The 25,542-nt window shown below is 34.6% G+C and overlaps 1 protein-coding gene across 3 annotated transcripts in view; it reads right to left on the bottom strand.

The window, feature by feature from the left end:
- Positions 1-25,542, bottom strand: part of UBR3 (ubiquitin protein ligase E3 component n-recognin 3) — a 253,610-nt gene that overhangs the window by 150,516 nt on the left and 77,552 nt on the right. For all 3 annotated transcript variants that reach the window (XM_044242304.1, XM_044242307.1, XM_044242306.1), the window contains exons 12-23: positions 22,538-22,603; positions 22,354-22,443; positions 20,847-20,975; positions 20,138-20,190; positions 19,903-20,036; positions 19,453-19,538; positions 17,015-17,156; positions 14,388-14,484; positions 7,832-7,973; positions 5,590-5,694; positions 4,372-4,545; positions 2,084-2,544 (exon numbers count right to left, since the gene is read on the bottom strand). In XM_044242304.1, coding sequence (XP_044098239.1) covers positions 2,084-2,544; positions 4,372-4,545; positions 5,590-5,694; positions 7,832-7,973; positions 14,388-14,484; positions 17,015-17,156; positions 19,453-19,538; positions 19,903-20,036; positions 20,138-20,190; positions 20,847-20,975; positions 22,354-22,443; positions 22,538-22,603 — 1,679 coding nt within the window. The remainder of the gene's footprint in view (positions 1-2,083; positions 2,545-4,371; positions 4,546-5,589; positions 5,695-7,831; positions 7,974-14,387; positions 14,485-17,014; positions 17,157-19,452; positions 19,539-19,902; positions 20,037-20,137; positions 20,191-20,846; positions 20,976-22,353; positions 22,444-22,537; positions 22,604-25,542) is intronic.

Below are 25,542 nucleotides of genomic sequence, written 5' to 3'. Positions count from 1 at the left end.
AAATAAATTAAAATAACCAAGTAAAATAAACTTTGATTCACTAAAAGTTTATCTTCTTTAAAAAAAGACATTATTCTAAGTGTGTAAACCTGGCAATGCACAGACCTGTACTCCTGGGGATAAAAACACATTATATGTTTATTAAAAAATTTTTAAATTTATTTAAAAATTAAAAAATTAAAAAAGACATTATTCTATAACCAAGAAAATATGACCAATTTAAGAGGTTAATAAAAATAAGAATTTTACCTCGTTTTTCAACCTTCTAATTTATCGGTAGATCTATTAAATCTTAGGCAGTTACTGGCGCCTGGGTGGCTCAGCGGGTTAAAATCTTAGGCAGTTACTGATTCAAAATTAACAAACTGTCATATAAATTATATTTTAGTTATTTATAACAACTCCTATTTATGAAGTACTGTGAGAAATAAAACTCTTTGGGGCGCCTGGGTGGCTCAGTCTTCGGCTGGGGTCATGATCCCAGGGTCCTAGTATCGAGCCCTGCATCGGGCTCTCTGCTCAGCAGGGAGCCTGCTTCTTCCTCTCTCTCTGCCTACTTGTGATCTCTGTCTGTCAAATAAATATATAAAATCTTAAAAAAAAAAAAAAAAAAAAGAAAGAAAGAAAACTCTTCTACATTTTTTTCTAAGATTGATGGATTGATTTGAGAGAGAGCGAGCAGGAGTACACGGGAGGGGCAGAAAAGGAGCAGACAGCCCAATGCAGGGCTCAATTCCAGGACTCTAGGATCTTAACCTGAGCTGAAGGCAGACGCCTGACTGTCTGAGCCACCTCAGCACATTCTCCTACATTCTTCATCTACTGAGACTTTTACATATACTTTCAATATAAATTATCTGTAACAAATTTAATTGCATCAAAATGAAGTACAACTATATATGTGATTTAAATTGCTCCTGATACAGTTACCGAAGGACAACCTCCTAACTACTGAATCAAATGGAACTGCCAATCTTACCTGAACTTCTGTAATCTCACTGTTTCTTTCCTTCTCAACCCCTTTGAACACCACTCTCTACAGTGTTCCTCCTCTTTCACTCTAGCCATCCCTTTCCAGTCACCTTTATAGGTATTCCTTTCTCAGTCATTCCCTTTAATGTTTTTTTCTTATTCTATAAAAGTTTTATAGTAAGTGTTCTCATTTCTTACTATACACACTCTTCCATATAAGCTTTTGACTACTTACCTATATGACCACATCTAAAGCGCTAACTCAGAATTCTCCCCTAAGTCTCAAACCCTTTATCTGACTGGGCATCTTCACCTGGATGTCCTCTTTAAATTTAGTAATGGACGTAACTGAGCATGATCAACTTTACTGCTAAGCCAAAGCCTCTCTTATCTTGGTCCCCATCCTCCCCTATACTGGTAAACAGAAACATTATCCAAGGAAGATTTTTATTTTTAAATACAAATATTACAATTTAACAGGGGCATCTAGCTGGCTAGGTTGGTAGAGCAAGCAACTCTTGATCTCAGGGTCATGAGCTCAAGCCCCACATTAGGTGCAGAATTCACTTAAAAAATTCTTTCAATTTAAAAAAAGTTAAGTACATTATGATTTAACAACAAATAAAAAGCAACGTGAAGTTCTAAAAGCTAGAGCTATCAGTACGTTTTGAAACATTACTTGTTCAATAACTAGTGATCATTTGTTGGAAAGATTGGAAAAGGCTAAAAAAAAAATCAAATTTTTATTCTGAGAAATTAGGGTATTTTTTTTTTAGTTTTCTATTCTCATTTAAAGTTGAACTGAGGATAGTTTTTAAAGAAGCAGAACTGTTAGATAACCTACTAAGCGCAATTTTTCTAAAAGGGGCTGCCTACAAGTTTAGGGTAATAATTTAATGCTGGGGTAAGCATTCTTTTCACCCCCAACTAACTCAAGCATAATACATGCCCAAGCACTGACTGTGTTTGGCTCCCTTTATCTTACAAAGGAATCAGCTACGACTATAGATGTTAAACATCCAGGTGATTAGCCTCAGATGGCCAAAAAAGAAGATCTATCAAATCTTCAACTGTACCAGACAACATGTTTAAAACATCAAATAAAAATTACCTTTCTTCTTTGTCCAGTGTTTTCTTCTCTGCTGCAGTGATTTTTTTGGGTGGTACAGGAGGGGTCACTTTCCTACATATCTCTTCAATGATGCGCTTGTTCATTCTGCTTTGCAATGCAGCTTTTAGTAAAATTCTTTCTACTGCAGTTATACCATCTCCATGATTATATTTAGGAATTTCTGGTTGGATTAAAATTTCTATGTCATCAAGCCAAGGAGGATAGTAGGAGTTCTGTTTTCCTGAGAGTTTGTGATGAAGTTTAATTAACAAAGACAATATGCTTTCTTTAATTTCCAAAATGGCTGTAGTTAACTGTGGAGCCGAACCAGGAGCAGACCATTTACTTGAAGTTTTGGGACGAACCACCTGATTTGCTTCACTGCTACTGCGATTGATGATCTCTTGAAACTTCTTTCTACGCTCTGCTACTAAGCTGAAAACTTGAGCTGTACCAGAATTCTACCGTTAAAAAAGAGAAAGAAAATCAAGAGAAGTTATTCAGTGTTAAGTGTAAAAATATGTTAGCGCTACAATGTTCAAAGTTTCATGTGAGGATTTATTCAATAGATTTGTCCTTTGGGTAAGTCTATCCCTTTACCTCTCTTAAATATATTTAGTCTCATTCAATCCAGAAACAATTCTGAGGAGAAAGACGGCTATTCACAATAACACCTCTTTCTCAGCCTCCTAGGCCTATCTACCAGGAAAAACAGACAAAGCCTGAGTAGTATCTATAGCCATATTAAAGAGGAATCATACACTAAGTTCCTCACCAGTTTACAGGAATAAAATATGTTCCACCACTATTCATCAAGACTACTATATTCTTCAAATATAACACTGTATGTCAACTATACTTCTACTAAAAAAAGAATACTATACTCTTTACTAACTTGTATAAGACTGCTACATTTTCTAGTTAAGTAAATTATAAATTTTTTCCTAAATTAATGGATCTGAACTACTAATTAATTTCATTTCTAAAGAACTTCAAAGTTTGAAAATTACTTCTAACACACAGTTACTAAAAGGAAATATAAAGATGAAAAACCAAACTGATTTGTGTCATATCTGAATACCACTATAATTTGTTATTTGAACAAATTTTAAATATTTCTCTCAATAATTTATCTTCTAAATAGTCTTTTGTTCAAGCAGTCAAGCTGCATCAGAGCTCTTAGAAATCATCTTTTAATTAGGATCTGAGTCAATTTAATGGATTTAATTTTTTTTAAGCAAGCACTGAAAGGATGCTCCAGTATCAGTTGAGCTTTTATGAGCTAAATTACAGTATACACTATTTTTTAACATCCAAACTATTTTTCAAAGTACTCTGTACCAACGTTAGCGGCAAAAGCTGCTTCTTATTAAGATTTCAGTTTAATCAAAATTCTTTATGGTGTTCACAGTAAAAATATGTTGTCAAAGGCAAAGAAAGCTCCTATAAATGGACCCTACTAACAGAAACATCTGATGCAGTGCTCTCTACCCACAAAAATAGATTGTACAGATTAGAGGTGATTACGTTTAGTTACTTGGCATGTCATTTTAAGATTTTTCATTTCTGCCTTTTAAAAATTAGTTAATTAGCTACATGCAATGAAAAAGGTGGTTTTCAAACTAAATCCAAATACACAATATATTAAGATTTCTGTGGGCTTATTTTATCAAAGTTAATTAATTGCCTTACAAGCAAAAAAAAAAGAAACTATAAATGGACATGCTGCCAGCAATTATAGATTAAATTTATTTTGATTTAGGAAACATTCATTTTTAAGATGTTAGTAACAATGCTAAACGCAAACAGACCTAAATGTGCTGTTTATAATTTATCCAAAATCCTAAGAAATACACACTATTAAATACTACGTATTATTTTTTTAACTTCAGTAATATGAATTTTCTTTAAAATTAAGCCTAAATCACTATATAAAAACACACACACAGTAAACTTTTTTTTAATTTAACCATATTAAACACACACATATACACACAAATACTTCAAAGTGTTTTTCCGATTTCCAGTTAAAGCCATATTGCTAGTTAATGCAAATATTATATACATCTACCTCTCTTTGAAGAACTTTTGGCCTTCGTGAACTCTGGCAGATTAAAGGAAAAAGATGGGTGAGGAAGAAGTTGCTTAGATATATAATAGGAAACAAAAGACAATTTAAAGTTACCTAAAACCACATTTTTCTTTTGAGTATAATAGGATGATCTTAACAATATACCCCATCATAACATAGAGTCATTCCTTTTTACCTTTCTCTCTTCTACACTTACTTGTAAAGAACTCAAGCTGTCAGAGCTGGTACTTGCAAGTGAGTCTCTCTTCACTTCCGGAGCAGTCTCTGGAACTCTCACCCTAACATAGTTTATAAAGTGTCGCATGTTTGACACTAAGTTACTGCCAGGAAACCAACTGTCATGACAACGTTCTGGTCCACACACTGATGCCTAAAACATGAACACAATAAATATGAAAGCGTCAAGAAAGCGTCAAATCTTCTCTAACATACAAAGTAGATGTAATCAGCCCAAACAATCATCCACTGCCTGTCTTATTTCCAAATCCTTTACAGTCTCATCTTAATATATATATATTATAAAGTGCTAATAAACACAAATCCAAACATAAAATACAAGAATAAATTTCTCAATACTAATATGGGTAAGTCCAATGGAAGTCAGCTAAATTTCTCCTGAAAAAAATACACTTTTCAATCTGGAAATACTTAACAGTACAGAATATTTTTCAGTATCTATTAGTAATAACTCATAATATAGTCAAGTAATCCTAATGTGGACTAATTGCAGAAGAAAGTCTGAAAAATCAAAGTCTGACCTAGTCTTAAGGAAATATTAATGATCTTTGAATACCTACGAAAGAATATATGTTGACTCAACTTAGACAACAACATACTGCCTAGTCTTTTTACTTGTTTTTGCTGTTACTATGCTGTGCTATATTTTGTCTTTTTGGAGAGAAGGGATAAAGGGAATCTTACACTTGTAAAATCAATTTCTAGTAACAACTGTTTTTATGGAAATGATACTTCTAAAGTCCTATAACATTAACAACTTGTATTCTTGAATACTTTAAAAATTCTCCCATATTTACTTCATATACTTATAACCTTCCCAAAAAGAACTTGCTACTCAAAAATAATCCCTAATCAAATTATTAGGAATTCTAGATGGAAATCCTAACATAAGAATTATTAGTCAGTAGTCAATGTTATCAGCGTAACACCAAAAGTGCACTAACCCCTTTTCTTAGATCTACATTTTATGAATTATAAATTTCAAATTCAATAATATCATAAGTAGAGGGAAACCTCTAAAAGAATATATATATTTGAAGATCAAAAAGGGCCTTTTCCAGTAGTTAAGAATATCTTCTGTGTATGATGAATCCATAAATACATTTCCAGATGATACACTACCTTTGTTAAGGCATTTTATAATTTTAATATTTAAAAACAAAAGAAACCAACTTACCTCTTCATCTGATTCCTCTTCAGCTGAATTTTCAAGTCCTAATTCAATCAGATACAAAACCATGCAGAGTACATGTTCTGACAGATTTTGATGATCCATCAAAATCTTTAAAGAGGGAAAAATGCCTCATAATTACTTTTTCTGCACAATATATTTTATCCAAAAATATGTTGTTATAGATGAAAATGACATAATAGTATATATATATAAATAAATGTACAGCATGATCAGAAAATAAGTAAAGCTACATCTTCGTGAAAAGACAAACTAAAATCAAAAGAACAGGTTCCTTCTCAAGATCAACAGTATTTTAAACATCTAGAAATACTGGTTCATGGATTCCTAAAGGTAATACATTAAGTAGTCCACTAAATCCATCATTATATGGGACGCCTGGGTGGCTCAGCTGGTTAAGCAGCTGCCTTCAGCTCAGGTCATGATCCCAGGGTCCTGGTATCGAGTCCCGCATTGGGCTCCTTGCTCGGCGGGGAGCCTGCTTCTCCCTCTGACTCTGCCTGCCTCTGTCTGCCTGTGCTTGCTCGCTCTCTCTCCCTCTGTCTCTGACAAATAAATAAAATCTTTTAATAAAAAAAAAATAATAAATAAAATAAATCCATCATTATATACTAGTATCTAATAAAATAATTTTAACAAGAACGTTTTGCATCCTCGTTTGCTGATACTCTTTTCCTGATGACAAAAATACCAGATAAGTAAGTGTACTAAATAAGATAATTCATGCAAATGTATTTAGCTTAGCACCTGGCATATAACTGGAAGCATAATAAATATTTATGGAATATTAATGTTCTTAAAATGTCTCTAAAATTAAAGTTCCCAGCCTGAGTATTTTGTGCAGATGAGTATATGTATGTGTAAGTATGTGGTCTATATGGGTGAGAAAGGAAAAAGGGATGCAACTAGCTAAGAGAGGCTTCTCTAAGGAAACATCGATAAATCTGACTTTATGTGGATTACACATTGCAAGCTTTACATAGCTTATGCAGGATTTCAGGGCTGACCTACAAGAATCATTCATTCAATATGACACAACAAACTACTACCTGGAAGATACCTAAAATATCCTAAGAAAAAAAACGGCCTGGCAGCCATCATGTTGTCCTCACTATAAGAAACCCCTCTGGCCAAATGATGGAAGGGGTACAAAGAGGAGGTTCTGTGGGAATACCTTGCTAGCTGCAGGTGAGACTGCAGAGAGTACAAAAGAGGACATTCTAGAATGGGCCTCATAAAAACTGCCCAAATGGCTGGGAAGGCTTAAAAAAGGAAGGACTTGTCACCTAAGAGCTAATTTATTTGGACTAAAGAACAAAGACTTTCAGTTAGCTCCCTTTCTAATGTTTATTTTGACTACTAAGAAGGCTTTTCTGTTCATCTTTGGCACAGGGGTGAAGACAGTAAACTTTCATAATCTTTTAAAAACCTGTTTTATACAAATTCTGTATATACCTAGCTATTTGACCTTGAGCAACAGATTCTGGCCTTAGTTTTCTCATCTTTATAACTGGAACAATAGACCAGAATTATTGTGAGGATTATACAAGGTAACATCTACAATTTGTGTAGTACAGTATCTATCAACTGGTGTTCCACAAACAGTAGGCAGGTAGTGCAGATGGTGGGAGGATCAGCGTCAGGAGGAGGTGACTGTAGGCTGGGAGGCAACAGAGACCATCCTTCCTAATCCACTATTTACAGAGAGGAAACCAAGGCTCAGCCACACACCCAGCTAGTATGAACAACACTAGAACAGATTGCAGACTCCCAACTATGACCTATCATTACTACACTGCCTCTTCTTAATAAATAAAACATTACTAACTAAACTCAAATTTTGGCTTGAAATCTTATGACAGTGAATCCTACAGTTTCAAATGAGTAACCTAAAATCTAAGAAAAAAATGACTAAGAATAATTTTCTGAGTTTTATTAACATATTCTATATTAATATTTTTTAACATTATCTAAACTGGGTAAGATGAATAGTTTCCCACAAAGAATGGTGTAGTTACTCTTTCAACTTAGAATTCAACTTTCAACTTAGAATTCACATATATGTGTTTATGACATATCCTCACACACCTTTAATATGAATAGTATTTAGTATAAATACACTTTGCTTTATAAATAGTACTTTTACGTAAATATTATTAACACTTTTATTTGAAAATTATGGAAATTAATTCTAATCTGAATCTTTCTATTCAAATTACTACTGTACCTTGTAAAGCAGAGTGAATAGCACAATGTGTAAAGTTTTACAGTGCAAAAGTCTCATGAGACCTTTATAGCTGGGATGCAGTGGCGTCCTTTTCTTATAGGGAGGCCAGGGATTTCCAGGGAATTTTCCACTCTGTTTCAAACTGTAAAAATAAAGCAAAACTAAAATTAGGTGATAGATTTAAAATTAAACTGTGGTTTAAATAGTTTTCTATAATTTTTTGCATATTTTTCTATGCAGTACCATTTTTAATTAAATTGCTCAAAAATGCCAAACAGATAGCTATTCTTTCATAATAAACATGTTGTATAGAATAAAAAGGAGTAGGGAGACCTAAGCTGAAAACTAGAAAAAAGAAATATGAGGGGCACCTGGGTGGCTCAGTGGGTTAAAGCATCTGCCTTCGACTCTGGTCATGACCCCATGGTCCTGGGATTGAGCCCCACATCGGGTTCTCTGCTTGGTAGCAAGCCTGCTTCCACCCTCTCTCTCTGCCTGCCTCTCTGCCTACTTGTAATCTCTGTCAGTCAAATAAACAAACAAAATCTTTAAAAAAAAAAAAAAGGCACTAACAATGTGATTACCAATTATTTTAAAATCCTTGAGCAGGCAGATCTCAAGGTATTAGGCTCATACAAGGTTTAGAGATGGAACTGAGATTCCACATAAAGCTGACACCTTTGAAAAGCTTCACCCTCAAATAACAGCGGACTCAAAACACAAAAGGCAAAATCTAAGAGAATTACACAAGAAACTGACAAATTCACAAACATAATAAAGGATATTAACACATTTCTAACAGAAAGCCTAAGAAAATAAATTGATTAGGATGTTGAAGACTGTTTTTAAAGATTAATTGATTTATTTGAGTGAGAGAGAATGTGCATGTGGGGAGGAGGAGGGGGAGAGAATCTCAAGCAGACTCCCAACTGAGCACAGAGCCACACACAGGACTTGACCTCATAACCCTCTGATCATGACCTGTGCCAAAATGAAGAGTCAGACGCTCAACTGACTGAGCCACTCAGGAGCCCCAGGATTTTGAAGGTTTTTAAATATCATTAATAAGCTTGAACCAAAGACATTTAAAGAACATCCAATAATTAGAGAATACATATAATCTTAAGTGCATCTGGACTATTTAGGGAAATTTACAAAATATTAGAATTGAAAGTAAATTTCAAAAAATATCAAAAGAATGGATATATGGGCCACAACCACTTGTCACAAAGCAAATAAAATTAGAAATTCACTAAATGATAACCCAAAACTTCAAACATGTAGACATTTTATAACATGATGCTCTTAGAAATTCACACATAATTAAAATCATAATAGAAAAATTTTAAATTTAGAACTCAAACTATACAGAAAAAAGTTGTGAAATACAAATTCAGTTGTAGAATACAACTAAAGCAGTACTTAGAAGGAAACTCCCAGTATTAAATGTGTTTGTTTTTGTAAAATGCCACTAAGTGTATAAGGGAGAAAATCCAAACTAAATTGAAAGAAGATAATAATAAAGAAGAAAAAAGTAAAAATAGAAAACAAGGGGGAAAAGGAAGAAACAACAAAATCAAAGTTTATTCTTAAAAAAAAAAAGTAAAACTGGCAGTCCTCTGGTAAGATGATGAGGAATAAGAAACACCAAACACAAATAAATAAAAGGAATGAAAAAAGGCAAAGAACAATTTTTTAACTACTATATATTAAGACAAAATGTTTCCTAGAAAAATATAACTTGACCATCCCTTTCAAAAAGAAATTAAAGGGCGCCTGGGTGGCTCAGTGGGTTAAAGCCTCTGCCTTCAGCTCAGGTCATGATCCCAGGGTCCTGGGATGGAGCCCTGCATCGGGCTGTCTGCTCAGCAGGGAGCCTGCTTCCTCCTCTCTCTCTCTCTGCCTGCCTCTCTGCCTATTTGTAATCTCTGTCTGTCAAATAAATAAATAAAATCTTTAAAAAAAAAAAAAAAGAAAGAAATTAAAATCCTAAGACTATAAGCTTTAAAGAAAGTGATTTATTTTTAAAATTACAACCCTCTCAAAAAAAAAAAAAAAAATGAGGCCAGGTAGTTGAATACGCAAGTTCTGTCAAAACTTCAAGAAACATCTACCTAGGGGCACCTGGGTGGCTCAGTGGGTTAAAGCCTCTGCCTTCAGCTCAGGTCATGATCCCAGAGTCCTGGGATCGAGCCCCGCATCGGGCTCTCTGCTCAGCGAGAGATAGTTTCCCTTCCTCTCTCTTTGCCTGCCTCTCTGCCTACTTATGATCTCTCTCTGTGTCAAATAAATAAATAAAACCTTAAAAAAAAAAACCTACCTAAGTAAAAATGAAGCTGAACCACTACCTTATACCGTATCTAAAAATTAACTCAAAATGCATCAAAGACTTAAATACAAGAGCTAAAACTATAAAACTCTTAGAAGAAAACATAGGCATAAGTCTTTGTAACTTGGATTAAGCAATGGATACAACACCAAAAGCACAAACAACAAAAGAAAAAACTAGATAAATTGAACTTCATTAAAATTAACTTTTGTGCATCAAAATATATTCAAAAAGTGAAAAGATAACCCACAACCCACAGAATAGTAGAAAATATTTATAAATCCTATTTCTGGTGTTACTAGTCATATAAAGAGCTCTTAAAATTTAATAGTGAAAAGATACTCCAATTAAAAATGCACAAAGGATCTGGACAGTTCTCCAAAGATGATACACAAATGGCCAATAAACACATGAAAATATGCTCAACATCATCAGCCATCAGGGAAAATGCAAATCAATACTACAATGAGATACTACTTGACACCCACAAGGATGGCTATCATCAAAAAGATTGTGTTAGTAAGAGAAGGAGAAACTGGAATCCTCATACACTGCTGATGGGAAAGTAAGCTGCCTTGGGAAAAAATCTGGTAATCCTTTGACAATTAAACAAAGAGGGGCACCTACGTGGCTCAGTTAATTAAGTAAGGGTAAGTGCCTGCCTTTGGCTCAGGTCATAATCTCAGGGTCCTGGTATAATGTCTTGCATCTGGCTTCCTGCTCAGTGGGGAGTCTGCTTCTCCCTCTACACCACCCCCCTCATCCACCCTCATGATCTCTCTTGCCATCCGCAACAACTTGGATGGAGCTAGAGAGTATTACGCTAAGCAAAATTGGTCAGTCAGAGAAAGACAAACACAAGTTGATTTCACTCATATGTGGAATTTAAGAACCAAAACAAGGAAGCAAAGGGGGAAAAAAGTAAGAGAGAGAGAGAGACAAATTAAGAAATGAGTCCTTAAGTATAAAGAACAAACTGATAGTTACCAGAGGGGAGGTGGATGGGGGCAAAGGGGAGGAATGGGTTAAACAGATGATATGGACTAAGGAGCGCTCTTGTTGTGATGAGAACCTGGAGATGTATGGTGTTGCTGAATCACACTATTTTATATACCTAAAACTAATATAACACTGTATGCTAACTGGAATTAAAATAAAACTTAAAAAGGTGGCATTTCACCAAATTAATCCATGAATTAATCTAAATGCTATTGATTAATTTCAATCAACACAATTTCAATCAAAATCCAATTATGTTTCATCATTAAGTTTCATATGCTCATCATAAAATTCTAGGCAAAGAGCCAAGAATAAATAACTATTGTAAATAGTAAAGAGAAGAAAGGAGGAGAATGAAGAAGAGGAGAAAGAAGAGAAACTTAACAACATTTGTGATAGTATGGGATTAACTTACAAACTGAACAAAAGAGATACAGATCTATACACATAAAGATACCTGATACAGTCAAGTGCCTTTATTAACAGTAGTTATCTTCTATAAAATCACCACAAACATTTAATTATTGCTCCCAGAAGAAATACAGGATTAGATTCCTGTAAGTCTGAGGTCAATTTTGTTAATCAAAATTCCATTTGCATTACATTTGTCAATGTCCTTGTAATCAAGACACTCCTATAACAATGAAAAATCTGCTTTTTCATGGGACCCTTTTCTAACTCTTAGCAAGTATTTTAAAAATTCTTCCACCTCATGATCTACAAAACCTGCCTTGCCTGTATATTTTAAATTTTTCACATTATACTACCTTACTACCTTTTGAAACAGGAAGCCAGCCAAGCACTAGCAAAAAAAGGTTTAACGTTTTCCTGACCCTTGCTAAAGATGAAAGGAATTTCTTTGGCTTTCAGCCTCACAACAAAGCTATCCACTACACTTTTTTTATGAGTCTTCATTCACGAGTCCACAAATTTAGCTTTTAACCTTCCCATAGCTTCATCACACACTACAAGTGTTATTTTAACACTTTTTGGGAATGACCTCATGTACAGATCAGTGAATTTCCTCTACCTCTTTCTGAATGTACCATATTAGTGATTCATTACCACTGAAGTCACAGCCAACAGCACTATAAACCATGAATGAACAAAGCATATCTAACAATGAATTTTCTCTGGAAGGTACATCAAAGCCTCTGGCCCTTAGGAACACCAGAGAGCACTTCGGTATTACATTTGGGGGTCACTTTAAATAGCAAAATCAAACAAAAAAGAACAAAAATGCAAAAACATAGCATTAAATACACCACAAAAAAATACTTGATTAAAGTATGAAAGCTGAAAGAGAGGGCAGAACTTTGCTCTGTTCAACCCCAGCTGATGCACTCTGCATGTTCATACACACCTGCAAATACCCAGGAAAAACTACAAGTATTAACTGTGGATTCAAAACTTTAGCAAGTAGCCAAATTTGCAAATAAAGAATTTGCAAACAGTGAGGATCAACTATAAATGACAGAATTCGCATATTACAAATCAGTAAGAAAGGAATGAATCACTACCACAAACAAAAATCAATTCCAGATGGATTAGAGATCTAAATGTAAAAAGGAAAACTTGAGAACTAATAAACTGGCAAAAATAGAAAAACTGGCAAAAAATAACCCATACACAGTTCTCACAGCAAAAAACATGGAAAGAAATCAATAGATTTTTTAAAAGCTCAATCTCACCTAGTAATCCAGGCAATGCAAATTAAAGTGAGTTACAAATTCAGCACTGAAGTTAAAAATCAAAGAATGAACATTAAGTATTTGATTTTACTTTCACCCAAAACTCCAAGAGAACTATAGTGATGGTATTTTTTAAAGGACAAAAGCCACAAAGATGGGGAAAGTCTCACACACACACACACACACACACACACACATTAAAGATTTTGTTAACTAGGAAGCATATGGACACCTGGTAACTCATCTAGTAGCGTTAAGAAAACCAAATCACAAGACAATGGGGAAAGCTGAGCATCAATCCAAGTAACACCGCAGAATCCTCAAAAGGCTCAGAAACCAGCAGCACCTGGTACCTTGGTTAACTGGAGACAGACGATTAGAAGTGCTCTCCCAGGGGTACATGGGTGGCTCAGTCAGTTAAGGGTCTGCCTTCCATTCACGTGTTGATCCCAGGATTCTGGGTTCAGCCCCCCATCAGGCTCCCTGCTCAGTGGGGAGTCTGCTTCTTCCTCTCCCTCTGCCCCTCCCCGCTTGAGCGCACGTGCTCGCTCGCTCTCTCAAACAAATAAAATCTTTTTAAAAAAAGAAAGAGAGTATGAAGAACCTCAGACTATTTCTCCAAGGGTTTTAGAGAAAGGTAGAGAGAGATGCTGATGGCTGAACTAGGTTTGGTTTCTGTCTTTATTTTGAGGAGAAGGGAGGGGTCTGCTAAAACTCTACATTACAAACTACTTCAGATATATCTGTGATGGATCAAAAATTCAACATATATCTATTACTGCAAAGTCTTGGCAAAAGAGAAGTTTCAATTATATCTAATATCTATATTTACACCTCAATAGACAAATATTTTCTCAAGATCAAAGAAATTGTTATCATTTAAAACTTGTTTTAAAACATAAAAATAAAAAAATAAAATTTGTTTTAAAATATTTAATAGATGCTTTAGAAAAGCAGATAAAAGATATTATATGGCATTCAGCAATACATTTTTAAAATAGTCTACAAAAACAGCAAACAAAAATGAATTCTTTATTGAAAAAATATTCTTCAAAACTTTTTTCTGCAATCATTTTGAACCACTTTGTTAAATATTTACAAGTAAAATTTAATTTGCTTTAGCTATTTTCCCAGTTGTGAAAAACACAGCAACATCACCACACTTTTTGTAAATACTCATCATCTCTGATAGCAGACAATTTTATTCTCTTAACTTGTGCCTCCTCTACTGGTTTAAAAGTAGAACAACATAAAACCAGGTTTTGCATCCGACTGGTCAAATAGCAACTAAATGTGTTTTTTTTTTTTTTTAATTTATGTCTATTTCTGACATTTTATAAAATTTATCAGATTCTGCATCAAGAATCTTGAGAACAAAAATATCTGGAAGACATTTTTTTAATCTCAGAATATTATTTTCTCTCTTAAAGATTAAGAGTATACTTTAATGATAGCATATCACATTTGTGTTATAACTGAAATTTTTCTACATAAATAAAAAACACCCATTATTATACTAATATAACAACAGACTTACAATGCTGTGTATCTGTCCATTGCAGATTGCACATCTCTACGGTAAACTGTTCGAAGAATGACCATGACAGGGTCAAACTCCTGATCCCAGACTTCAGCTATTATTCAAAAGAAAGTAGAAACAAAACACTGACTTCAGTCAATCCTTGATGACTAAGTACATTTAAGTGTATTTTAAATTCATAAGATGGGATAGTTTAATTTGATTATATATTTGCTTTAATAAGCCTGATATTGTGACTACTATTCTAAGTCAAGAATCATAATTTCATCATTATGAATATTAAGTCAGCAAGAACTAATGAGCAAAAACTATATAATGTAAAAAAGGTGTTATAATGTGATAAAGCTTCACCATAAAGGTTTAGTTCATCTTTTTTTTGTAAAGTGACAACAGAATGTAAGAAACACAATGCATTAACAACTTTGAAAATATTCAGAGATATAAATATGAAAACTAAATTAAAAAACTAATGAGCTACTGATTTTCAAGAGTCCTACTTTGTAATATTTTGGTTTGTAAAAATTGATCAGTGATCACCTTACCGTCTTCACAGTTAGGAACCATCACCTTATGTGTGGTATGTGTATAACTGGTAGTACACAGATGATTTTAAGTGTACAAAGATTTTCATTTTAGTAACTATACAATTATAACATATATTAGGAAATTGTATATTGTATATAAAACCCATAATCTCACTAATAATCATGCTCAGCAGGAGGTAAAGTTTAAAAAAGTGAATCCATTTAGGGATATACAGCAGACTAGGTATATAATAAAAGAGATGGTATTTAGATTTGGTAAAAATCTACAACACGGCCTGAGAATAGTAATTTTAGAAACCACTGCCTCAAGAGTATATCTTGCCTAGATTTATTTTTTCCCATCTCATTCTAGCAAAATTCTTAGCATCTGAAAACATTAAGAAGCTTAAGTTTCTCTCTATACATCTACTGTAATTTCAACTTCCTGGCATAAGAAACTGTTAAGAATTGTCCCTATTTTCATGTAACAGACCATTCATTCATCTTAAATTATCTCTCATAAGTATGACTTAAGATCCTTAAGATAGGCCTCCACAAAGACAAAGACCTTTGTTATTATATCTATTATCATTTATTGTCCTTCACTGTTAAATCTATTAATCTGTACAATTAAAATGCCAATGCTTTTTACCAGAATTATAAAACCATAGCAACAGAAGAAAACTTTTGTGATTAACTAGTCTAGCAGACTTTAGTGTTCTGTGGACTCCCACAGAAGTGGGGCCACTTCAGGAGCAAGGAGATGACAAAACAGATGAGAAATGATGTCCACTACCCACACCCACATTAACAAGAGCAGGTCTGCTTTCATTGGTTTTGTGTAACAGATTTACTTAAGGTTTAGTTCCCCAAAACTAAAGGTTTATTTCAACCACTTTTAAAAAGTCTTTAAAACTCTGATGCATTCCAACTCTCTCTTTTTACAAATAAGTCAAATCCAAAGTTAAGAGACTGCTTTTCTCAATAACACACAAACTAACACAATTCAATACTCTATTTGCATATGAAAACTAGTTTCTTGACTCTAAACTTCAAAAGCCCAAAGCTCCATCTCAGTGTCTCAAACTTTACTGTGCATGACAATCACCTTATAGAGCTTGTTAAAAATGCAGATTCCCAGAATCTATCCCCAGAGATCCTGATGAGAGCAGATTGGGGCTGAGGCATAGAAACCCATATTTTTAATAAGGACCACAAGTAAGTATGACAAAGGTAATCCTCACATTACACCTTATTAAGCACTGTACTACTCCACACCAAAAATTCATCTGAACTTTAGATGCAAAGTATTCTCTACAATAAAGAAACACTGTGCTTTTCCTTTAATGGAATATACACTGCAACCAGAGACTCTGGATTTACCTTTGTGATCTCCTGGGAAAAAAAAAAAAAAATCCCACATGATCAGGCTTATTCTGCTGTGTTTTGCCAAACACAGGATGTGCTATTTACAACTTCTATGTGGGCATCAGTTTTCAGTTAGACAAAGCGTCTTGAGGAAGTCAAGAAGCATGTAAGTGCCTCCTTCAGAATTTTAACTTAGATTAGTGAACATGTGAAAGTAAGAAAGACAAGACTGTGAATGAAGACTTCACCTACTTCTGGCTCTTGTCAAGCATGTCTCTATGAAGCCAGGGAGAAAACCTTGGAAAACCAACCACTTAAGGAAAAAAAAATGTAAGAAAATGTAATCAATATTCTATACAGATTTTAATTTTAAACTGTTTCAAGTTAAATTTGGGGTGCTGAGAACTATTTCAAAATCAAATTTAGAGAGCAAATATATTTTTAAAAAATTTTAAGTATATAGTTTTATAATTTCTGGCTCATTTACAGTTGATTCACTTATAAATGAACTAGAATTTACATGTAAAGTTCCTCTTCTAATTTAGAGTCATCTAAAACAGTTTAATATAACATAACACCATAGATTTGTAAATAAATAGAAGCAATATCACCATATACCATAAAAACTCAAAATTGAATACATAAAAAGCAAAACATTTTCTTGTACTATACACAACAAATCACATTCAGAAAACTGATTTTGAAAAAAAATGTTCATGTATATAAACGTACCTTTAGGAGTATACATGCCTTGCTGCATAGAACCTCCAGGTTCAAAAACAGGAGCCTTAAAATCAGCTACAGCTGAAAGAACTGATTCAAAACTGTAACTGCCTGGAATAATGCCACTTTTGGGATTTGGATTTTCTGGAATATGATGTATGTGTCAAGAAAAAAAATGCCTAAATCCAGCTTTTAAGTATAAAATTACCAAGGTACTCTAGTTTCTAACTGCTTTTGCTAAAACAGAGTAATTGGCTGTAATATAGAAAATTGGCCACAAGAGGGCTATACGGTACAAGGGCTCAATAATAATTTTTTAATTGTGAACTTTTAAAATATTTTTAATCTAGAAGCCTATTAATAAATTAAATGCTAAAGTAGTTCCCATTTATTTCCCCCCAAAGAAATTAGCTAAATCTCAAAAAATGAAAAAAGAAGTTTTTTAAAATTTATCTCCATTTTACAAATGTTATACCTTCCTTTAGAGAATCAAAAACAGTATACTAAAAATTAGCCAAGATTTTTATGAGCAGACTATTTTTCCAAAAATGCAAAATTTCATCCTCAAAAAAAATGAAAACGATGCTAAACAAATTTTTACAAAGAAGAAAACCAGAAAGCCACAAAGATCCTTTTCCATTGATTTCATAACAATTAATTAATTTATCTTTTAAATTCAAAGTTATGGAAGAGTGCTTTTGCTCAGTTATAGCACTATATACATTATATAACAGTTGAATGAAATTATCAAATATCAAACTGATGCCACTTATGAAAGTCTTCAAGGTTATCACATAGGCATTCCATAGAAGTTATTTCACAAAATTTTAGCCAATTATTCCAAACATATTCATAATATGCAAAGTAAGCTCAGTCCAAATTTTATGAAATAAATTCTTATCACAAAATAAAACAATCTTTGTCTAAAATGTTATTAACAATAACTTAAAAAATAATAAAATATATATTATATGTTCTGTCCTACCCAAAGAACCATAAGTTTTGTAAGTTTATAGATGATATAATCTTTGCCCTTAAAAACCTCTTGGCTTGGAGCATGTGGGTAGCTCAGTCGGTTAGGTCTGAGCCCATGTCCTGGGATCAAGCCCCCTCATTTGGGATCCCTGCTCTGTGGTGGAGTATGATGCTTCCCCCCTCCCTCTGCCTGCCGCTGTCCCTGCTTGTGGTTCACTCTCTCTCTTTCAGTCATTTAGAAAAAAAAGAAAAGGAAAAAAAAAAAAACCTCCTGGTTTAAGACTAAATTCTAAGGGATGCCTGGGTGGCTCAGGCCATTAAGAATCTGCCTTCGGGGGGCACCTGGGTGGCTCAGTGGGTTAAGCCGCTGCCTTCGGCTCAGGTCATGATCTCAGGGTCCTCAGATCGAGTCCCGCATGGGGCTTTCTGCTCAGCAGAGAGCCTGCTTCCCTCTCTCTCTCTCTGCCTGTCTCTCCATCTACTTGTGATCTCTCTCTGTCAAATAAATAAATAAAATCTTTAAAAAAAAAAAAAAAAGAATCTGCCTTCGGAATCAATGAAACAAGATGGGATTGGGAGGGAGACAAACTGTAAGTGACTCTTAATCTCACAAAACAAACTGAGGGTTGCTGGAGGGAGGGGGGTTGGGAAAAGGGGGATGGGTTTATGGACACTGGGGAGGGTATCTGCTATGGTGAGTGCTGTGAAGTGTGTAAACCTGTTGATTCAGAGACCTGTACCCCTGGGGATAAAAATATATGTTTATAAAAAATTTTTAAAAATTTAAATTTAATTTAAAAAAATATTCCAAAAAAAAATAAAAGAGTCTGCCTTAGGCTCAGGATCGAGGATTTGGCCTAGATCTAGGCCTAGGGTCCTAGCCCTAGGACCTAGATTCGGCCCTAGGATCGAGCCCTGCATAGGGCTCCCTATTCACTGAAAAACCCACTTCTCCCTCTCCCTCTGCCCTTGCCCCAGAGCATGCTCTCTGTGTCCCTCTCTCTCTCTCTCTCTCAAATAAATAAATAAAATCTTTTAAAAAAAAGACTGAATTCTAAGAAAAAAAAATCCTTAAAATGTTTAAAACCCTGGTAATAATTATGAAGTATGCCTTTAAATTTAAGCCATGAATTCCAACCTAGATATACAGTAAAGTAGACATAGCTGCCTTTTACAAAGTGTCCAGCTTCCTTTCAGGAATGCTGTCCTAGAAGGGCAGATCCTTGGGTACCCAGAGCTATCAGTTCTGAAATCTAACCAAGGCCAGTAAGAGTTCCCTGAGAGGTAACAATGGCAAAAACATCTGCCACTAGCCCTGAACACACAGTTGAACAAACAACTAAAGTTCTTTTCCACACTATTTTTCAACTTTAAAAATATTTTTTAACCACAAAAGTGAAATATCTTTAATCTGTACAAATAATTGTTTAGATCCTGTATTTAATAAGAAAATTAAACTTTTAAAAGGATATGAGGTCCAGCAATGAACTATGTGTCCTGTCATTCATACACAACTGGGCTACCATTTCTGCTCTGAGAATCTCATCATCAGACATCCCTAAAACAATTAAAAAGAGAATTAATAAATCTGAAAATATATAAATTTTAAACAAACAACTTACCACACTTTTTATTAAGCTGTTTTACAAAAAATGAGAAGCTTCAAAAATTAAAGAGCAAAGACTGCAATGCCCCAAATATAACCAGTTTAAATAACCTACTGTTTGCAGCTCTCTTAAATAAAGGGTTTTTTAAAGGATATTCTAAAAGGAGTAACAACTATACATCATGTCAAGAATTTGAAACAATGTTTAAAAATATCCAAATCCTTTTGTTTTTTCCATAAGCAATTTACAACCACAGGGAGAGGGGAGGAAAGGGAGGATAGTTAATACCCAAGCATTAGTATGTGTGCTTTTTACCTAAATGTAAACGAAGACTTAAAAGAATCACAAGAAATGTAAGAGCGCCTTCTAACATCGATCTCTCATGCTCTGCATCAAGTACTGTGTTTTGATGTTGTGACGCCATCGTCAACAAATCCACTACCTTAAATCTATAATAAGAAATATTTGAGACAGATTTTTTTTAAGTTAAAACAAAATCAACTTAAATTCCAAATACTTCCTAATACCTGTCTTAATAAACTATGCTTACCTTTCAAAGACAGATGAAATAAAGTAATCTGGGTCAAGTCTAGAAGCACAAACCTTTAAAGACAAAAAAAAAGAAAGAAAGAAAGAAATTTTATTTCTCAATATTGTTTCATTTCTTATATTAATTATGTTGGTTGTTTGTGTTCTGTATCTTATGTTTTGACATTGGGGGCAGGATGGCTTGCGACATGGAGAGAGACCACCTCTCTCCCATCTACCTATGAATAGTAAATATTCCTAAAGCTATTCCTAAAGATAGTAAACAACTTACCCAGCAGTAAACATCTTACAAGCAAGTCAATCACCCCTTTTATCTAACTCTCACACAGCAAGCCAATATTCCCCCTGCCCTAAACCAACCCAAGACCAAGTACCAGATCGGGAAGGACAGCTCTAATGCCCCAAAGTCCACAGGAATTATTCAAACTAACCAATCTTAAACTGTTTCCCCTGCCCTGTCTTATCCTTCCTATGCAAATGCCAAAAAAGGTTCTGCTCTAGGACTGCCCCTTGCCCCTGCTCCTACCACTTGACCAAAATCTAATGCTTCCCCTACAGCTCTGTATGGCATCGCACACCTCCTTCTCTTGGGAAATTTAAGTAATAAATTCTTTCAAGAGCACTGACCTCTCTGTGTCATCACTGAGTCACCTCTCTAAACTAATCCCGTATTTGTAAAGTACAATATCTGCATTATCAAGTTGGCTTACCTGTAGTAAGTAAATGTCAGGGTCAATCATGGAATTACAGAAATGAGACTGGACATAGGTCATAGCTTGTCCTTTGATTTGTAGACCATTTCTTACCCACATATTGCTATGGATTTCAGCAAGACTTGCCTAGTAAACCAAAAATTAAGTAAATTAAAGAAGTCTTCTAAATTTAATCTTTATGAAAAACATGTCACAATGAATAATCATTTCAAAATATTTTATAACTTGATCAGAGCATAAGCATGACATCCTGACCCATGTTAGTATAAAATATCCAATTCAAATACATATTTTAAAATTTTTAAGTGCTCATTATGCACTTAAAATGTATGAGCTTTTAAATGTATGTGCTCACTTAATGTGCTCATACAATCCCTTCTTTTGGAGTTTATACATGAGTTAGTTTTCCATGATTCCAGCAAACATTTATAACAATTTTCAATGAAATCTTTCATGAGGAATCAATGACACCTACATTTAACACCTTCCTTCTCGAGAAAAAAAAAATTAAGTTATGCTTAAAGGAACACAGGAACAAGTATAAAACAAAGTTGACTGTCCCAAACTAGTCATTTTTCAAATAATTAGCAGGTAACAGAAGGTCAGATTAGAATGTTTCATAACATTAATATTTAATTCTTCATGTATTTGCGTCCTGCATCAATTAAAACCAAGCACAGTCATAACTTCATCTCTTACTTGCTCTTAACCCACAGTGTGAAAGTTCAATGATAATTTAAAAATCTAAAATTGCCAGGAAAAACAAATTAAAGTGCCAGTCCATCTACTATACATAAGCAGTTGGCCCACAAAATTATAGTATTAGAACTGAAAGAAACCATAATGCTTATGCATGAAAATCCTCTTTTCTCTCCTCTCATTTTTCAGATAGGGAAACTAAGAATCAAATTACCCCAACAACATGGTAATTAAATTGATGTAGTACTAATGCTAGAAATCTGTTGGGTCTCCTGACTCTCAAAACAGTGCTGTAATATGTTAAAAACTTCCCTATGAGGGTCGTTGGGGGAAGGGAGGGAAAAATGAAACAAGATGGGACCCGGGAGGGAGACAAACCATAAGAGACTTTTAATCTCAGGAAACAAACTGAGGATGGGGACAGGGTGGTTGGGTTATGGACACTGGGGAGGGTATGTGCTATAGTGAGTGCTTTGAAATGTGTAAGTCTGATGATTCACAGTCCTGTACCCCTGGGACAAATAATGCATTATACGTTAATAAAAAAAATAAAAAAGAAAGAAAGAAACTTCCCTATGAGTAAATACAGTGAAAAGAATTCCTGGGGAAACTGTAACTAAATATAAGTTTCATAGGACAAAAAAAAAGACCAAACTATAATCTAGCAAAAATACCTAAGTTTAAAAAAAAATTTTTTTCAAACATTTTGGCTATAACAACAATGTAAATTTAAGGCATAAAAATAAAATAAAGAACGAACCACATAACCAAGAAATTCAATTAAAATAAAAGCCTGAATACGTACTTGAATTTGGAGTGGGTGAATCATTAGTTTCATTAACATTTCCTGATCAGGTAAAACAGAATCCAAATCTAGTTCTTGACATTTCACAGCCTAAAAAGTATGAAAGAAAAAAATTACTAATTCAACACTTAATTTCCAATATTTAAAATAAAAAAGAAACAAAATTGCTGGACAATAATCTTACCTTACTCAAAAACATAGCATAGTAACGATGAAGGGGAAGATGAAAAGTGACTTGATTAGGTGCTGGCTAGAATAAACAAACAAAATCCACAAGTCAAAGAATGTTTCAGAATGCTAAGTTCAAAGAAGGTTTCAGAATGCTAAGTTCAAAGGTTTCAGAATGCTAAAACCACACTTTTACCTTGATTTATTCCTATACCTTTTTAACAAAACTTAAACTTTTAGATGATATAGCTTTTAAAAACCACTGCATAGATAAAATTAATTCCATTTGAAATGCCTAACTGCAGGTTTCTGAAGGCAGAAATTATATACAACTCAAGGCTGAATCCTCCGAAGCATCTAGCACAGAACAAGGGATGGAATGGATTTCCCTTGACAGTAGCCTATTTGGGAATCTTCAAATGCATGCACACCAAACATGACGGTAGTAACCAGAACAATAATCACAACTGACCTGACTCACATTACCTCATTTAATCCTGAGACGAATCCTATGGAGTATAAACTATTAATGTTCTCATTTTATAAGTAGGGAAATTCAAGCTTGGAAAATTAAGACTGAAGAGCCAGTCTGGACTCCACTGTTGTACTCAGACGCTAAGAGGCTCTGATCACAGTCCTAGAGTGAGGTACAGGGGAAGGCCTTGCCTATGTTCACAAGCTGGATAAGTTGCTCCCCACACTGGCACTGAACACACACCCTCCTTGAGAAAGCTTAGTACCATATGTATCAAGGAACTCTGACATTCTTGTAAATATTATAAAAATTGTATTTTAAATCTACAAATCCCATGGATCATTCTATCACTATAGAACAAAACTATATAACAACTGTCCTTCTTAAACAAATAAGAAAAATTAAAAATTAAAAAGGTATTGTTTGTTTTTAAATGCTTTTGCAAATATTTTCTGGATAAAATTAAAAAAAAAAAAAACTTTATCCAGAACATTCAATTATGCTGGTGTAATATTGGTATAAAGTTATAAAAAAGTTATAAAGTGTTGCAATATGTCACCATCCCTTAGTTTTCTTTTTGTTTGCCTTCCGTAAAAAGGAGGGAATTTCTGATAAATGCAACAACATGTAAGAAACTTAAGGACATTATGCTAAGTGAAATGTTAGTCACAAAAAGACATACTGTATGATTCCACTTATATGAAGTACACAGAACAGTCAAAATCATACACAGAAAACATAATGATAGTTGTCAGGGGCTGGAAGGGAAAGGAAAATGAGGAGTTACAGTTTTCAAACATGAAAAATTCTGGAGTTTGGCTACAGAACAATGTGAATATACTTAACACTACTTACACTTAAAAGTAAACTTAATAATGCCTGATGGTAAATTTTATGTTCGCTTATTTTACAACTAAAAATAAGTTTGCTCCCACATTACTATAATCACCTGAGTAACGTATTCTATACGAACTAGCTAAATCAGAATCTCCCTCAATTTCCTCTGAAGGTATTAAGGACAGTGGTTAAGAGCAGACTCTTAAAAGCTAGATTTGCATGAGTTCAAACCCTGACTCTGCCACCTCCAGCTATAAGCTGTGAGCAAGTAACTTAAACTCTCCATGCCAAAATGACTGGCCTGTAGAACAGAAATAATAAGCAGCAGGACAACTGTGAGGATTATCTTTAACATTGTACCCAACACATAGTACTATTACCTACAAAGTCATGGACTCTGTCTTGTCTTTCAAGGCTTTAGTATTTCTTAAGTTCATACTCTTCTGCAGCATTATACTCCATAATCCCTTCTTTTTTAATGTGACAGGTTAGCCACTTGCTAAACTCTTCTTCCACTGCTTCCATATAAACCGGTGGTCGTCAGACATCATTCTCAGCTTTCTACTCCTCTCCTTCTAGGTGACTTTATCCAGATTCACAGCTTGGACTGCCAACTCAACCAAGAGGACTCCCAAATCTCAGCAGAAGTCTCGCTCCTAAATTCCAAACCTTACATTCCAGTGTCTACTGAACATCATCACTTAATAGTCTATGCGAACCACAAATACTTCGGGTCCAAACTAAACTCAGCATCTTTGTCCTAAAACGCAATCCTCCTCGATGTTTCTTCTCCAGTTCCCTAGTAATTCAAATCTGAAGTGTAGATTCTTTCCCTCTCACAAGTCTCCAACGTCTGATGAGGCACCAAATCGTGTTTATTAGCTTTTCCAAATATCTCTTAATCAACTTCCTTCCCTGTTTCCATGCTGCCCCAACCTTAGCTCAGCCCTCAACAACATTTAGTGCCTAGATTTCAGTAACACCTCCTGCTTTCTATTCTTACTCTTCATGACACACCTTTGTGCTATCTGCCAAACTCACAACTCTCCCCATCTTTTCAGAACATCTCTCCCTACTCCATCTCCTGAACGAACAGACAGACAGAATGGAGCCTGACAGTCAAGTTTATAATAGCCATATATAATTGGAATCGGGGCAGAACATATCTCACACAACCTGAACAATAAGAAATAAGTTTTTCTCTTAAAAAACTCCATGTTGGGGGACGCCTGGGTGGCGCAGTTGGTTGGACGACTGCTTCCGGCTCAGGGCGTGATCCTGGAGTCCCGGGATCGAGTCCCACATCAGGCTCCCAGCTCCATGGGGAGTCTGCTTCGCTCTCTGACCTTCTCCTCGCTCATGCTCTCTCTCACTGTCTCTCTCTCTCAAATAAATAAATAAAATCTTAAAAAAAAAAAAAAAAAAAAACTCCATGTTGGGGGGGCATCTGGGTAGCTCAGTTCATTAAGCATCCGACTCTTGACTTCGGCCCAGGTCATGATCTCAGGGTTGTGAGACCGAGCCCTGTGTCAGGCTCCTGCTTAGTAGGGAGTCTGCTTGAGGATTCTCTCTCCCTCCTGCTCTCCCTCTGCCTCTCCCCCAGCTCGTGCGCTCACTCACCCTTTCTCTCTCAAATAAATAAATCTTTTAAATTTTTATTTTAAAAAAAAAAGTGAATGTTGGATTCAGAGACATCCTCAGAATCTTGA

This window comes from Neovison vison, chromosome 3 (assembly GCF_020171115.1).
Source record: "Neovison vison isolate M4711 chromosome 3, ASM_NN_V1, whole genome shotgun sequence".
Taxonomy (NCBI): domain Eukaryota; kingdom Metazoa; phylum Chordata; class Mammalia; order Carnivora; family Mustelidae; genus Neogale; species Neogale vison.
Note: the sequence above shows the minus strand (reverse complement) of the source record. Positions and strands in the feature narration are given on the sequence as shown.